Raw genomic sequence first — 18,043 nt, forward strand, 5'->3', positions numbered from 1 at the left:
ATAGCACAATAGAAAAGGATGACTGAAGTTTAGAAACCATGATATGAAAATGATTTAGGTAATGATAAGAAATGATAAAGGCAAAAGGTCACTGTAGGAATGGTGTACAGGTCACCTAACAGCAACCGTACAGCAGGGTGGAGAATAATGGAATGAGGGACATGGTGATAATTATGGAAGAAAAGTCAGATGGAAAAAAGTAGCCTTGATAAGGAATTCATTGAATAGTTTTAGGATAATTTCTTAGCGCAACATGCTCTGAGCCAGCCAGACTATACAACCTAGTCTTCAGAGTAAACTATACCTGACCTGACATTGTGCAGTAAAAAGGATTAATGAAGCTTATCATAGTGAAGGCACCTTAAATAGCAGCAACCATAAAATGACTGAATTTTGCATTGAGTTTGAGGGAGAGAGAAGTGGATCAAACATGACTTTAAATTTAAAGAAGGCCAATTATGAAAGCAGAGCTGCCAAAAATGAATCGGCAGTTCGGTTAGAATTCAACAGCAATATATAGGCAAACATTGAAATAGATCATTCATAATATCAAAAATTTCACAACTGAAAGGCCTGGATAGTGTGGATGTGGAAAATTATGTTTCCATTAGTAGGAGAACCTAGGATCAAGGGCATGACGTCAGATTTGTCTTGTTGACGTGACCTCACAGCCGAGATCTACTGAATGGTAAAAGTAAAATTGATGCAACAATGCATTTAGATTAGTCTGTGTGCATTGGTTATATATTCTCAAGTAAATATTGATATTGTAGTTTTAGCAACACATTCTCACTTTATACAGTTAATGATCAGAACATGAGTTATTTGGGTTGAATTCTGTCAACAAAGCAAAAATTGAAAATAAACTGCATATGTATAAAATTGCCCTTTTTTGGATGCACCCTGTGTTCTGTCTGCCAAACAAAAAAGCTAGAGTGAAGGTTCAACCTTTTCGAACTAACAGGAGGAGGAATTTATTTTGCCAGAGAGTGGTTAATCCATAGAACTCTTGCTGCAGGGGGCTATAGAGGCCAAAGCATTAAGAACATTTAAGACAGAGATATGCTCTTGATTAGTAAGGGGGTCAAGGATTACAGGGAGAAGGCAGGAGAATAGAGTTGAGAAGTAGATTGAATGGTGAGGCAGACTTGATGGGCCAAATGGTCTAATTCTGCTCCTAGTCTTATGGTCTAAATCCATAATTGCCACAGAGAAAGTTGTAATATTTTGGTTCAGGAAGACAATGAAGTATTCACAAAGTGCTGTTAGATCAGGTCAATTTGACCCAGCGGCAATGAAGAAACAATGATATAGCAGTAAGTCAGGATGATGTGTAACTTGAAGGAAAATTTCAGTTGACATGTTCTCAGGTATTGCTGCACGTATTTAATCTACATAGTGGAAGTATAATGTTTGGAAGATGCTGTTGAAGAACCGTAGGAAATTGAGTTGTTTTAAGTGTTGCAATGTTCCTTTCCACAGATGTGCTGGGCTCCCCCATCATTTGATAATGTGTTCTTCCTGGAGTCATCTTTCTCCTGTTGTAATTGCATAATTTGGCGGTTCTACTTAGAGCTGGATTTGGGAGGACTGCAAATCAGCAATCTGCTCCATTAGTAATCAGATTACTTAATTTCATCAGTAACTAGATCTGTAATCTGCTGTCAATGTTTAGCATGGATGTAGTCTTGTAACGTAACATCATCAAACTGCACCTCACTTACAGGCAAGCCTGTTGTGTTATTCTGGCATACCCTTGTGTATTCCTTATTAAACCTATTTTCTTTAAAATCCATGTAATTAATAAATGAAATCGAATACAAAAACCACTAAAAATGGGATTTGAACTCATGACTATTTTTAAGCCATTAACATTACTGCAGTCCTACTATATCTCTCTCCAATCCCTTACTCTGGCTTGGAACATAACAACTACGTCACAACACCCCTCTTCTATTTTTTTTCTACCAAGATGTGAGGTTGTTTTGGGTTTATTTACTAATGGATCAATTCATTTAATCAAGGGAACCTTTATATTTTCAGAGTGGTGAAAAAGTTCAGCAGGTCTGAAAGCATCTGTGGAGAGAAACAGAGTTAATGCTTTGAGTCCACTATGACTCTTCTTCAGACAGACCATTCTTAACTCTTTCTTTCTCCACAGATGCTGCCAGACTGCTGTGTTTCTCCAGCACTTTGCTTTTATTTCCGTCATTCAACATTTGCAATATTTTGCTTTTAACCATTGTTTTTGTCTGACTTCATTCATCATTTAAATTTGTTCACAATGAGCTTTATTCATAAATTTAAATTAGACAACGTTAAAGCAGAGGTTTGTCAAAATGGGGTCAAAGACCATCACAACAGCTTGTCAGTAAGTCAAGACTTTATATCAATCGGTGGTTTGGATTTGAACTTGGGTACCAAAAGTAAAGAGACATTTGCTGAGTTGCAGCATCATCCAATTCCAGCACCAGTTAATTTTATTTTAAAAGCACGGTCAAGTTAATATGCTGATGTAGCTGAACACTGCAGTTTCTCAGTTCAGCAGTATTTCAGCATTTAAAGGGGGAATTTAACTGCAGTTTATCTAGAGGATTGATTCCATTTCTAATCCTTCGTGGCTGTAAGAAACACATGTTCAGTTTATAGGTAATCCTTCAAAGTTTGTGTTCCAGAGTGATATTATTTAATATAAGCACATTCCAGATTTTCAGTATATCATTGCCAACATTGTTTCAATTATACCAAGCAGTAGATTAATGTGTTCTCTATAATATCAGCAGGTATCTTGTGTTGTATTACAGATTTATTAGAAAAATGAACTAGAATAACATTTGGGAATTTCTCTGGCTTTCTGTCTCTACAATTAGGAATATTGAAACTCGAGTAGACCATTCAGCCCTTTTGAGACTGTTTTGCCATTCGATTAGATTTGGTTCATTTGGATCATAACTTCACTGTATTTTCCTGGATTCCATAACCCTAACAGAAATCTGTCAATCTCCATTTTGAATTTTGTAAACTTTAAGAGTGTAGCCCCTTTGAAAACAATATAAACTCATGAACTAAAAGGAGTTTAGATCGTGCAGGTAAGGTGCACAAAGCAAGCTCACAAAATACTTTTCATGCTTACTGTGCCCAACCGCACTTTCTGAGATGGTATTAATAGATTTCCAAGTGACAAATAGTCTCTTGGCAAGATCTGTATTCAAATCATAAAGCTGTTCTTATTCCATAGCAACTGTATAGCTCTTTGGGATTGGTTCCTTTTCTGTTATGTGATTTGTTTTTTGAACAGGTAAAGTTTATCTATGGTGAAAACCCTCAGTGGATTTGCTTAAGGGTACACAGCAAGTTTGTTTTTTAGCTTTATAAATGATTGAGAGGATTAAGGAAATACCAGTATACAAGGTTACCTTTTGTTGTTTGCATTGTGCCCATTTTAAAGAGTTACAGATCTACTGATGTAGAGTTGCCAATGTTGGACTGGGGTAGACAAAGTTAAAAATAACATCAGGTTATAGTCCAACAGGTTTATTTGAAAGTACAAACTTTCAGAGCACTGCTCCTTCATCAGGTAGCTAATGGGGCAGGATACATAAGACACAAAATTTATAAAAGTGTCATACAACTTATACAATGTATTTAGACAAACCTAGATGGCTGTTAAGTCTTTAATCACTTAGAATGGTGCTGCAGGTTTTGATTGATTAGTATGTAAATCTCAGAATTTCTTTCAAATCACAGCCCCAATACAACTTAATAGAATTATTTGTGACTTCTAATTTTGACACAGGTACTTCTTCATGGTTTTGTTGGCTGTAAATTGCTTTTCATTGTACCTTTTTGAGAATTTCTAGAATTGACACTGGGGTTTAATTTTGTAAATCTATGAATGTGTATTTTTTCTTCCAGTTGCATCTTCCCTCTCCACCTCCTCAACTTATTTAATTGAATCACAATATACACAATAATTTCATTGCTCTATAACCCCTCATTTCTGTTTTGCAAAACATCAAACATTAATCGAACCTGTGAACCTGATTTAAAGTTAAAATATCCCCCATCCTGCCTGGCACAAACCAGGCAGTGGGAGCAGCCAAAATGAGACTTAGCTTTGTCCCTGTTGAGTGTTCATTTGAACAGATAACTTCAATCTCAAATCGACACTGTGCTCTTTAAACGTAGAGCCTGATGGCCCTTTCCCCTTTCCCTACCAATTCTCTTGATATTTACTTGACTGTTGAGAGATGTATGTGTGCCTTGCCTTTTAGAAAGTTCAAATTTGAGAACTCCTTAAGCCATGGGCATAACATGACAGCTCCGGTGTTCCAGCTGATCTGCTGAAGTGCTGAGAGCTCTGCACAATCACAAAGACCCATTGGTTCACTGTAATTCTGCTTCATAAAAGGAATTTTTTTTGACTGCTTTCAAATAGAATTAGAATTAGGTTTTAATTTCACATGTACTCAAGTTCAGGGATAAAGAAGTACAGTGAAAAGTTTACAATATTGCCATTCATGGTGCCATCTTAGGTACAAGGTACCTAGGTACAAAATCTTAGATTTAAAAGTAGAAAAATAAAGAAATAAGTTAAAAGTTCAACATTACAGTTCTTGTCAGTGTAAACTAGCAAATAAGAAATAAAAAGGTAAAAGTTCCAAATTAGTCTTTCTTTAACCATGGGCCTTCAGTCATTCCATGCAGGACTTTCCCCATAAGGGCTTGATCTCTCTCCTGCACTGGGCCAGATCTGTCTTCTGGGGAAATACGCATACCCATAGAGTTGAATAATCCTTCATGAGTGGTTAATAATTTGACCATTATTATTGTTAACATGATACTGACTATAATTCTGTCAGCTCAACCTCTTGCTTGCAATTTTCCACTCCCGCCTCTGGCCAGATAATGCATTTGGCTGGTTTTGGTTGGACCTATTGCTATGGAACTGAAGGGCAGTTGTTAGGATTGGTTGGTTAGACCCACACACTAGCTGTAGACTGCTCACCTCGGGCATTCCCCTTCACTCCATAAAGTCCATTAGTAAAAGGGAGACAAGTGTCTCTGAGAACTGTTCCTAATAATAAATGTTTGCCTTCACAATATGGAATTCACCTGGCTTTCACTCTCCAGGTGGTGAAGCCAAAAGGTTTTACCCTGAGCTTAAACTTCTAAGTTTTCAAAAGGCTGCCTACTTAATCTGTGTATTATGTAAATGTCATTATGTGCACGTGGTACTGTTGGCTTTGAAGAATGATTCAGCATGGCTCTCATTTCATTTGAAACATTTTCAGGAGGATAAATGGATTAGGGGTCAGGTCTTTCATCATTCAATGTCTGCAGACATGCACCAATGATGACATGCTATAATTTTACACACTGTGGTAAACCTGAAAAGCTTATATATACTGCAGTGCAGAAAATTATGGCAGTGAGGTGGTTATGTTAGTGGACTAGTGCACTGAGAGCCAGAACAGTAATCCAAAGAACACAACTTTAAATCCCACTGTGGCAATTCAAAAACTGAATCTCAAATCTTAAATAAAAATGAAGAACTCGCTCAGTAAAAGATCCCTATAAAGTTGTCCATTGGTCATAAAAAAAAGTTAAAGTTCTTTTGTGGAGGAAATCACTAGCTTTCATCTAGTCTGGTCTATAGTTGAATCTCATCCCAAACAATGGCCTCACCAATGATTCAATTGTGTCAAGTCTCAAGGAAAATACGTATGAGTGATCCAGTAAATGGCAGCCTTGCCAGTGATGCCAACATCTTAAGAATAAATTATAAAGAAATGTGCATTATGCATCATGTGTCAATATATGAGAGCTATGTTTTGGCATTACATTACTTAGGCTGATCTATGGGAACATTTGACCAATGTGGGCATGGAGTTCCCTGGAGACCTCTCCACTGGAGTAATAACATCACTGCAGAAGAGTAGGACAGTACAGTCAGAAAACCTGACTCTAGTTAGAATTGTTGCTCTTTCTTTAAGAATGGAGATAAAATTCCCCTAACCCACAATCAAATACTTTTTCTAGAATTTTCCAATACTTTTCATTTCCTCTGTTTAGACAGTTAGAATAAGAGATTTTTTAAAAAAAAACAGAAATAACATAAATACATTTCCCAATGAGCAAGACTTATCATATGTGAATTTAGGCTGGAACAATCAGCAAGCTGGAAAATCCAGGAGCCATTGTGAGTCTACAGTGACTGCCCATATTAATAAATCCATTTATAGGATATAAATTCTACTGATTCAAACATGATCTTGGGCACGTTGTCTCTGACACTATTGTGGTGCATTATGTAAAATAGAATACAATAAGAAGTGAGCACTGAGCTAAATTTAAACAAAAGGAGGGAGAATACATGGGTCTGGAGAATTATAATTGACTTATAGATTCATAAAAACAAACAAGTGTATTTTGCTTCTTGTATATGCACTGAATTTCTTTGTCTTTGGTTTTCCTAAATAAAATGCAAAAATAAAAGTTGTATTTATCAGAAGTAAGAATTATGTATTGCAGAGATAGCTATAGTGTCAGATGCAGCTCAGTTGGCAGAATCTTATCTCTGGTGCAAGAGGTTATTGGTCCAAGTTCCATTCACCATACTTGAGAGCAATAATCCAGGCTTCCACATTTAGTGCAGTACTGAAGATGTGCTGCACAGTCAGAGGTGCTGTCTTTTTGATGAGTCATTAAGCCAAGGCCCTCTCAGACAAATGTGCAAGATCCAATAAGATTAACAGCATAAGAATCTCAACTAACACCAACAAAGCAGGTGATCTGATCAGCAAGTCATTGCTGTTTGTGGGACCTTGCTGTGCTGAAATTTGGGGCCATGTTTCTTAAAGTGCAATATAGTGGCTATATGTTCAAAATACTCTTTGGTTATAAAGTGCATTGGAATTGTGCTATGATCATGGAAGTCATTAGTCTAACTCTTGCAGTCAAATATCATAACATTCTAGTTCATCATTAGATATTCAAAGTCTTACCTTACAAAGAAGAACAAGAGCCCAATCTATGAGGTAGGCTGCCAGGCTCATTTTTGCCTTCATGTAGCGGTCAGGTAAGCAAGACAGGTACATCCGGTACAAGTTAGGCGCAGCACTGGCTGACTCCATGGATTCAGGCCTTCCAACGTTATCTGTATTCAAAAGGTGCTGTCCAGGGCCAGCCTCCATTTTAATCGAAGATATTTTGGTTCTTAGTCACAGCAATCGCCGGTTATGCCTCCGGTTAGCCTTTAGGACATTGGTGTGTGTCCCTTTTTACAAAAGCTCCTGCGCTCAAACTAAGTTCGCAACTGCAGAACAATTTCTGAGATGAAAATTCAGCAGCACACATCAACTCTCTGCAGGAACCAATTTGAATTGAAAACAAGAGTTCTGTATCTATTTTAAACAGTCTGATGTATCCTCTTCCATAGACATACTGCCTCTAGATAAATATAGCCATAGTTTAGAGCACAGCAACTCAGGAATAGCAATCCCATTATTATTACAGGGGGAGTCATTCTTTTCACATGAAGTTGTTGAAGCAATGTGTACAGTGGTTCAGCACAATAACAAGAGACAGTCATAGCCCGAGCTTAATAACGCTAATATTGATTTCACGTTGGTTCTCGTTACTTTATATATAGAATGCATTCATTGCGAAAGGTTGCATAGATCGATGATCAAACCATCTGTCGCGGTGTGGTGTTTTTTTAAGTTTTACAAAGAGTCACTGAGAGAAATAAAACAAGTGATTGCAAGTTTGGCGAATGAGCCTGACATGCAGTGACTCCTGCTGGCTGCATTCTGCCCTTCACTTTTTTGTAACAGAAAATAATACTTCCTTTATTTTTCTGATATAGATTGATCTCATCTCGTGCAAAGACCACCGACACCCCTCCCCACTACCCGCCACAGCCACTTCAGTTACCTCCAGATGACTAGAAGCCAGATAGCGAGTTAGTCACTGACTGGTGAGTGATAAATTCCCTTGTCTGTTTTCTTCTCTGTCTTTATGTGGCATGATGCCTCTTGCCTTTCCGCGACTGAGTTTATACTTCTCACCACAGTTCAGTTTCACTGAAAAGCTACAAGTTGCTTGAAATTCACCTCAGGAACACTGGCACGTAACAACAGAGCCAAAACTGTCGACTTTTTTTTTGTTTTAGCCGAGCAACTTTTGAAATCCAATTCTTGCACTAATGCCAGCCTTATTCCACTTGTTCCGAATCATGCAACCGCCTCAAAGACAAACATTATCCAGTTTATTATTAGTTTACTGGCTCCGTTTCAACCCCTATAGCAGAGAGAAAGATCACACTCTTCACTGTATGATGTGAAGTGGAACCTCCTTTATAAAGACAAAAAGGGCTCCTCCCTCCAGATTATTATATAAATCTATTCCAATTAATTGCACTTCGTTTTCAACCGATTTCAATCTTGTATGTTAAAACTTCACCCTTGGCTTTCAGCATGCTGCTTAGGTTTAACGGGGGGTCTTTACATCTGTAGCAGGTCATGGGGAACAGCTGGTGGCGGGGGATGGGCATGCACTCGAGCACCTTTACCCCCACCCCCGAGATCTACACAGTGGCTTTTTTTTCAACTGTGTGCGATGCAGATTCCACAGTACAGGCATTCTTTCCTACTCTTTAATGGTGACTGATGGGCTTTGTTCTTGTTAAGCACTTCACACTGCAATTGCCACAGTGATACAAAGCTCCAGATTTTGAAGGCACAAGCTGTTTTGGCTCACAGTGTGTTAGTCATGAATGTCACAAATCATTCCTTTGTTAAACCCTTAAATGGCGATGGCCCCATTTTATTTCCTAAATCGACTCTTTGACTGCTGGGTGTTTTTGAAGGTGGTTGCACTATGACAACTTATAAGCATACATATATCTCCTGAAATACCTAAAACAACAATTTTGAAGAAAGCATGTCGAAGATTGTGGAAGCCAACAGTTAAATTATGCAATTTGTCCAATACGGCAAACTGGAAGCTAAGCCAACTGTAATAACTATTGAAATGATGACACACTTGGAGGTCTGAAAAAGTTCAACTTTGTTGACATCAAAACTGTCAGATCCAAAGCTAGATCCAGCATAATAAAGATGTAGGTCAATGGTGGCAGTGCAAGTGAAGACTTGTCTTTGCTCATAAAAATTCTACTTTATCATAGTTCAGTGCCTATGCAAGCCTTGACTGATCTTAGCTTCAATAAACAAAGGGGTAAGAATGATACACAAACTCTCCGAGTAGTGACTCTTGTATCATTAGATTGTAATTGGGTAGAAAGTGAGACAGCCATTACAATACAGAAAAAGTGATACATGAATCTGTATAAATACAGTCGGTGATTATTTCCCATTCACTTGCAATGTAGACTTATTTTCAAACTTGAATAGAGACCACTTACTTTGTATGTCTCAGTGTGTATTTGTGGTTTTTTCCTTGTCTAAATGTATGTGAATGTACATTTTTGTCTGTAGGGTGATGTCTGTGTGCAAGTGCCTGTATCTGTGCATCTGTGTGAATGTGTATTTGTCTCTGCGAATGGGTGTCTGAGTGTGTATATCTCGATATGTAGGCATGAGTGTCTGTCTCTGAGTACATGTATCTTTGTGTTTTCTGTGTCTATATATCAGGGTTGATGTAGGTATCTGTGTGTGTATGTAGATCTCTAATTGTGCATAAGATCTAAATGTGTGTGAACTCTTTGTCTCTGGGTATGTAAATGGCTGTGAGTGTATGTGTTTTCTGTATACGTAGGTATCTGTGCATCTGCATGCATGTGGATATCTGTGTGTGGTTGTGGCTTCTCCCCCTGTGTTGGTAGGCATGTGTGTGTGTGTGTGTGTGTGTGTGTGTGTGTGTGTGTGTGTGTGTGTGTGTGTGTGTGTGTGTGTGTCTTTCTCTTTATCACTCAATGAGTATAGGTATATGTGGGTTTAGCAGAGAAGGCTGCAGGTTTGGTTTTAACAAATTAAAGTTTATGACAGAAAATACATTTTTAAAAAACAGAAATCAAAATATCTGAATGTAACACTGCTTGAAAGATTTCAAAACATATCACAAAACAAAATCCCACCTATTTCTCAACAACACTTCAGTTAATCAAAGTCCAGGTAAATGTTTCTTCCTGTGAACTCTATAGGTTTGACTTAATTGTCTTCTCGTTCCAGTCTGTGAGCTGTGAGGCCTTTTACCTGACTACTCAAACATAAGCCAGACTTACTTAGTCTTTCAATAATCTGGAGAATTTTAACCAAACACTCTGGTCTGGAAATTTCACAAATCTTTCCTTTACTATTCTGAGTGATTCCCTTATAAAGAGAGATTACTTGCATCTAACTTCAGTCATATCTGCTTCGAACTGAACCCAAAAGCTTTTGAACCAATTTTTTTTTAAAAACCTGTTCATGATTGATTCTGCCAAATCTAGTGGTTTAAATGTTTACCCTTTACAGTCTTAAACCAGCACAGTATCAACAAGCTTCCATTAAAACTCCAGGAGACTTACAGTCACCTGCTCTCTCACAACTGGCTTAAAATCATGGTTCCAGAAAGCCTGTCTTCATTCATTTTTAAAACCCCTTCAAAAACTAACCAACACCCACATGTCACTACTTTGAAATGCAAACTCTTAAAAAAAGTATATGTAAATATTGTAAAATATATAAATATTGTACCTTCCTGTGAAAAAAAGAAAATGTTATGTTTGAAAAGCATTATCATTTCCCATCAAAATTTAACACTATTTATACATCACGTGAATGATAATATTGATAACATACAATGTGTTTCACAGTAATCATATTTTATATAAATCCATTTTCTTCACAGTACTCAGTCTTGTTCATAATGTTCTCTTGATAAAGCGTCTGTTGTAATATTCTTTTCCAGGATGATTGATTTCCATGAATGATTTTTAATTTCTATGGCTGGGGGATTGAGCTCAACTGAAACAACAATAAGCTCTTGACTTGAAATTTTACCCAAAAAAGAAATAGTTTTGGTTTGTTTAAATAACTGTTTCTTCCATATTGTTGATATATATTTCAAAATCATGAAGAGCCAACATAAGACTCAATGTCTCCTTTTCCACACTGGATTATTTCTGTTGGCAGGTGAGCATTTTTGATCCCCATCTCGTTATCTTGTAGTTAAACTACCCCCATCGATCTCCACTAAAAGCCAGTTTGAATATCTTCTCAGAGTCCAGTGCTGCTCATGCCAGTGCTTTCGGTGCAGCTTTCAAAATGTCAAAAACGCACTTAACATTCTTGCATCTGCACAAATTTTCTGCCTTTCTTCAACAAATTTGTTAAAGGAGCCATGACAGTGCCGAAGTTCAGAATAAATTTCTGAAAAAATACACTCATGCCAACATATTGCAAAATTTCAAGATTCATCCTGGACACAGGAAAATCCAAATAACCCTCTCTTTCAATTCATTAGGTACTACTTGGCCTTGGCCCAGAGTGTAGCCCAAATAAGTCCCTTTTGCTTTGACAAATGAATGCTTAGCCTGATTTATAAGCAGACAGTCGACAAAGAGGCAATCTAACAGTTCACTTGAGTGCTGAAAATGTTCTTAACAGATTTGGCTGAAAACAACCTAGTTGTTAACATAATCCACATGGTTGCATAGTTCTTTAATTACTTTATTGGTCAGTTGTGGGAATGTTGCTGATGCATTTTTCATTCCAAACATTATGACTTTGCACTGGAATTCTATCTAGTATTACAAAAGCTGATATTTCTTTAGTTCTGGCAGTCAATGGAACTTGCCAATTTAGCATGTTGATTTTGGTGGCATATCATGTATATCAAATTCAACATCAAATATCAATGTGGTCCTCAATGTTGAGATAAGATGTGAGACAATTTTTGTCATTGCATTGACTTTATGATAACCAACATAGAATCTCTGTGACCCATCAGGTTTTGGCACCATCATAATAGGTGAGCTCCAGCTACCATGACTCATTCAATAATGTAATTGACTACCATGAGCTCGCTCCTGTCTTTTGTTTGAGCTAATTCCTTTGAGTCTATAAAGCTATTGCTTCATAGATGATGGATCAACTAAATTAATATCATGAGCAGCCAGGGATGTTTATCCTGGCTTTTTCACTATTATGATTCTGCAATAGCCTTTATAAGTCAATTTGGTAATTTTCTGGAATATAAAATATCATTTTAAACACCTCTATATAATGCAGCCTGAGAGCTGGAAGATTGGCGTTTGAATTTTAAACCTATGATTCATTCTCCAATTATTCTGAGGTTTTGATTTAACTACTGTAAGTACACTTTACTTCTGGCTGTCATCCTGTGATAACATCTTTCACTTGTTAACATGACACACTTACTGAACTTTCTTCTTGTCTAGAGTATTCATTATATTGATTCTTTTTGGTTTGATAACGTTCAGGGCACCTTGCTTTAATTGGTTCCACAGAGACTGGTAGCAACACTAACACTTCATCTCCAACAACAAAATTCCAAACGTTGACCTTTTTTAGCTGCTCTAGTTTTCATTGTTGTTAAGCCCTCTTCAAATAGTTCTGTGCCAATTCACATGGTTTAGTTAGTATCTCTTTGAATTGCAAAACATTGCCAGGCAATATAGTCACCAAGCTTTGCTTTTTCAATATTTCTTTAACTTTAATGGTCCTCCCACCTCATATCTTTATCATTCAAAACCACAGAATCCTGTGGACTGATTCGGTGCATCCTTAATGGCAAACAGTAACAAAGGAGTGCTTTTATCCCAATCATTAGAACATTCCTGACAATAAGCCCTAGTCCTGGTCTTCAATGTTTGATGTCACATTTTCAATATATCTTACAAATTTGTGTGATAAGCAGAATATGTGAATTATAGTATTTCCAAAATAGTTCTAATTTCTTTGAACATTTGCAAAGTAACATTTGAAGTGTTCTATTAGCATTTTCAATTTTTTTCCAGAGGCACTGCTTCATTAAAAGGAACTGATCATAGGTAGGGATTCTTCACAATTAGGTAAGATGCTGCTTAAATTCTTGAAAAGCTGGTATCAGAATTAAAGGTGCAGTTTTCATGAATGTTTGGGATTTTCCCATTACCTGGCATTTATGGCATGTCTTGCAAAATATGACTAACACGTTATGAAAACCGAGCCATTAAAAATGCATTAATATTGTAACCTGTGTTTTCCTAATACCTAATTGACTTACCATTTTAGAATTTAATGAACCACTGTACTATTTTGCTACAATGTGCAGATGGAACTACCACCTGATGGACAACTGCCTATTCCACATTGGACTGGTATTTGAGGTGGTATCTATTTCCTCATTAAGTATTTGTTCTTCAAGTAATAATAACACTTAGGTATTGGTTCTGACTTAACTTTGGGGGAAATTATTTGAAAGGTGATTTATTTAGAAGTTATAGTGATTGTCAGAAATACATATTGCTTTTATTTAAATTTGTCCTTGGCTGATTTCCACACTGAGTGAGAGGCAAGGAAAAAAAACTCCGGCACAATGCCTGTGTTAAAACTGAATTTCTGCTCTTCTAAAACAAACTTGGAAATAAATTTTGGATTTCTCCTCTAGAAGTTTCTACCATTTATTTTGCAATGGGGAACTGACAAGAGATCAATGAACCTGTGCTAGTAATATTGTCAATAATATTGATATTTGATTGTTCTCTAAGTCATCACGATCAGTGGGACGAGGAACAGGTCCTCCTCCGACCCACTTTTCAGCTCCTCTCAACTCAATAACTACTGAATTCAGTAATTCAGTGGAGTCAGAAATTCGACCTAGTCACAATCACTATCCTGAGACCAAAGCATCAATATTTTCAAAATGAGTGATAACATAATTTTAAAAGATAATTTTAAGAGATGAGCAATAAATGCTAGCCTAGCCAACAGTGCTTATATCTCTGGGACAAATAAACAGAACTTTATCCCCTGCTAACATAAAATATTTAATAATAGATTATTGTAACTCTTTCATGTTGACTTTGTGAAGAACATCTTGCTTTTGAGTTAGAATTGTGCAGATCCAAGTTCCATCCACGAAGTTGCAGCTGTGTGGCTCAGTAGCAAGCACTGTTGCCTCACAATGCAACGGTCCTGTGTTTGATTCCAGTCTCGGGTGACACTGTGTGGAGTTTTCACATTCTCCCTGTGTCTGTATCAGTTTCTTCTGGGTTCTGTGATTTCCTCCCACTGGCCAAAGATCCACAGGTTAGGTAGATTAGCCATGCTAAATTGCCCTGGAATTACCTCATTGTCGCCAGAGATATGTAGGCTTGGTGGATTAGCCATCGTAAATGTGGAATCATGGCGTAAGGTGGACTTGGTCTGGGTGGCTTACTAGTCTGAGGGTCATTGTGGCATTGATAGGCCAAATGGTCTCTTTCTGCAATTAGGGCTTCTATAATTCTTCTATGTTTCAATCCCAGGATTTCAGCATCTTACATATTACTGATTCTTTAGTACAGTGGTGAGAGTACATAGCACTGTTAATACTTCAAAAAGGATGTAAAACCAATGTTCCATTCACCTCTAAGTGGATGCATAAGATCATATGGAATGATTTAGAGTCAGAGTCATATAGCATGGAAGCAGACCCTTCAATCTAACTCATCCATGCTGACGAGGTATCCTAAACTGAACTAGTCCCATTTGCCTGCATTTGGCCCATATCCCTCTAAACCCTTCCTAATAACATTCCTTCCAAATGCCTTTTAAATATTGTAATTGTACCTTCCTCCACCACTTCCTCTGGAAGCTAATTCCATACACACCGAACCCTCTGTGTGAAGAGGTTGCCCCTTAGGTCTCTTTTAAATCTTTTCCCTCTCACCTTAAAAATATGCCCTCTAGTTTTGTACTCCCCTACCCTTGGAAAAGACCTGGGGATATTCATCTTATCTAATCTCCTCATGATTTTTATAAACCTCCATAAGGTCACCCTCAGCCTCCACTGCTCCAGGAAGAACAAAATCCCAGTCTATCCAACTCCTCCTTAAATCTCAAATCCTCCAGTCCCGGTAACATCCTAGTAAATTTTTTCTGCACCTTTTCTAGTTTAACAACATCCTTCCTTAGCAAGGTGACCAGAATTGTATGAAGCATTCAAAAAGTGGCCTCATCAATGTCTTGGAATTCTTTGATTCAGCAAATGGTAATCTAGTGAGCAATGCTACAAAAGGATTAGTTGATCATTCATCTCGCTTAATGTTCTGATTCTGCAGAAATTGTTTTCCATATTCCAAAATATAACAATAACCACACTTCAAAAACAGAGTTAATCATCTGGGAATGCTCTGGGACAAAAGATATTCATTATGTGTTGTACATGAAGATCACATGCATGTATCATTGCTATGTCAAAGCCAAGTTGAAGCCTTGGGCACACCTCTCTGTGGGTGATCATTCTAGTTTCCACAGCATTATGATGCAAAAATAAGACATCTCTGCTACATTTACTGTTTATTCTACAGTATTCTAAAACAAGTTGTACAAACACGTTCTCCAGCTACATAAATAAATCAACTTCCATTACATAAAAAACAGTATATTAAAACTATTCCAAATAACTACATTTCAGAAAATCTTGCGAAAAAAGATCTACCATTTTGACAAAGTTACAATAAAAGTTTGGAATATTTAATTACTAAGATGTCCAGTCACTGTACAGAAATGATTTGGCAATGCCAGTGTTGGACTGGGATGTACAAATTTTAAAATCACACAACACCAGGTTATAATCCAACAGGTTTAATTGGAAGCACTAGCTTTCGGAGCGACACTCCTTCATCAACCACCTGAAGAAGGAGCAGCGCTCCGAAAGCTTGTGCTTCCAATTAAACCTGTTGGACTATAACCTGGTGTTGTGTGATTTTTAACACTGTACAGAAACAACTCATTGAATTTACAGACTTATAGCTTGATCTCTCTATAGTAGATAAGATTGTGATGTATGGTACAGTAATGGGAATAAGCTTATCAGGCTTGCAGGGAACCAGCATCTGGTAGATGGTAAAACTGCAATAAACTGAGTTAATTTTCCAAAAATGAAATTCCATGGTTATTTAAAAATGCAAGTGTAAATAATAAAACAAACTTATTTTGTATTAAAACAAACCTAGAATAACCTAAACACGATTTTCTAAATAATCTGGATTAGTTTGTGCAATGCTGCGCAGCATAACAATTGGTTGTGATCACTGTAAATTCCTTTTGGAAGGATGAACTGGATGGGCCAAATAATTTCCTTCATCAGTAACACCTTATCAAATTAAAATTATTGATATAGTACACGCTATCAAGTAATGTAAAGCCAATGTTCCATTCACGTCTAAGTGGATCATCCCAAATTTATGAATTCATGTTTTTGGCAGTGCTAATGTTTGGATGTGAAATAGTGATGTCTCTATCCATCAGAGTAATAAGCTTTGAATTGTGTGGAATATTAGTCACAAGTCAGCAGTGGTTCTCTGTGCTTTTCTGTGAACTAATGTTTCAATCTTTTATATATATATTCATGCTCATCAATGTGGGGGATGTACACTCCCTTTCTCATCTCTTGATCTCCATGTTGGCAGGTACTGAATTGAGTCAATGTAGGATAGAGCTACCACTATGACTAAATATTATGACTAATAAGTCTTTCTCAAAGGAGCTTGCTATGCTGCACATGTGTCACTTATCGTGCCTAGCAGTGCTTGTGCTACCAATGAGGTAGCCTATCAAATTAGTGATTGTTTATATGTTAAGTAACCAGTATGATATTATTAGTTTGTGGATTGAAAAGTCAACGACAAAATCACAGTCTTGAAGGTAAATATTTTTTAAAAGTCAAAATTAGTTCTGTTAACAATATTCTGTGATAAAGCTATTGCTGTCAACCAGTCTTTCAACTTCTGTCACAGTGTTATACCCAGTCTACACTGGATTTAAAGACGGTCTTTAAGTTAGAGTCTTACAAGCGAATGCCATGTGCCAAAATTGGGAATGCAATATTAGACACTTTTACTGGTTGAAATCGATGGCATACAAAAACAAAATGGGGTTTAAATGTCAGACCAGGTGCTTTGAAGGTAAGTCATACTGTTAATGTACAAGAGGCCCATTCTTATTGCCAGTGGGAAAATCTAACCAACTAAATCATCGTATTCTCTCTCTGGTAATAATCAAAATGCAGTAATGAGATGAATTTGAAGTGGCTCTGTCTAGCCTGCCCCTGACTCTGAATTGATTGTTGTATGTTACCCCTTCTGCTGATAGTCATTTCCCAAGCTGTACATTTCACAATTAGAATAGAATGCATAAAATGATTTGTGGCTTTGGTCTCAATTTTAGACAATGAATACATAACAAGTGTTGTGCAGAACATCAATATATTGGACACAACCATTTAAAGAGGATACAACAACCCTGGGGGAAAAAAACACATCTTGCAAGTCAATTTCGAAGAGGAGATCTGGATCCCATTTTCAGAAATTGGGGTTTGGAACAAAAGAGCATTACAAATTTCATAACATGATTATCATGTTGATTAGGTGCATTCTGATTTGCAAAATATTACAGTTTGATTAAAATGAGCGTGCAACTAAATAAACTTACATTAACTTTCAAGCAATTAAATTAACCGAACAACCAAAAACAGTGCTATCTAAATCTCCTACTCTCAGTTGAAACTTCATAGAAATCTTTTGTGTACACTTACTCGAATCATTAAAGAGACTGGGAGAGTATTGTTGTACAGCCCTTGATAGTTTTGTCTCTATAAATTTCATGGTTTTAATAACTTGTAAGGTTATCCATGATGCTGAAAGGCATTTGTATGTGTAAAGGTCTTTACACTGGGATTTGTTTTTACCATTCACTGTCCAATGTCAAAACTTCAGCTTGATGATAAATGCAACAATTAGTCACTGCTGGTGTCATTATTGTATGGCAATGTTTTTATTTATTCTTCAGTAATTGTTTTATTATTTAATTCTTTACACACAGGACTCAAA

The 18,043-nt window shown here is 36.9% G+C and overlaps 1 protein-coding gene and 1 long non-coding RNA gene across 3 annotated transcripts in view; one reads left to right on the forward strand and one right to left on the reverse strand.

Moving 5' to 3' along the window:
* Positions 1 to 8,336, reverse strand: part of LOC140479074 (rho guanine nucleotide exchange factor 4-like) — a 474,075-nt gene extending 465,739 nt beyond the window's left edge. For both annotated transcript variants that reach the window (XM_072572907.1, XM_072572906.1), the window contains exon 1: positions 7,008 to 8,336. In XM_072572907.1, coding sequence (XP_072429008.1) covers positions 7,008 to 7,196 — 189 coding nt within the window. In that variant the 5' untranslated portion in view covers positions 7,197 to 8,336. The remainder of the gene's footprint in view (positions 1 to 7,007) is intronic.
* On the forward strand, positions 7,689 to 18,043 carry LOC140479077 (uncharacterized). Its single transcript, XR_011960935.1, has 3 exons — positions 7,689 to 7,981; positions 12,986 to 13,039; positions 17,382 to 18,043. It is a non-coding gene; the product is annotated as an uncharacterized lncRNA (long non-coding RNA).

The sequence above is a fragment of the Chiloscyllium punctatum genome, chromosome 6 (genome assembly GCF_047496795.1).
Source record: "Chiloscyllium punctatum isolate Juve2018m chromosome 6, sChiPun1.3, whole genome shotgun sequence".
Lineage (NCBI taxonomy): Eukaryota > Metazoa > Chordata > Chondrichthyes > Orectolobiformes > Hemiscylliidae > Chiloscyllium > Chiloscyllium punctatum.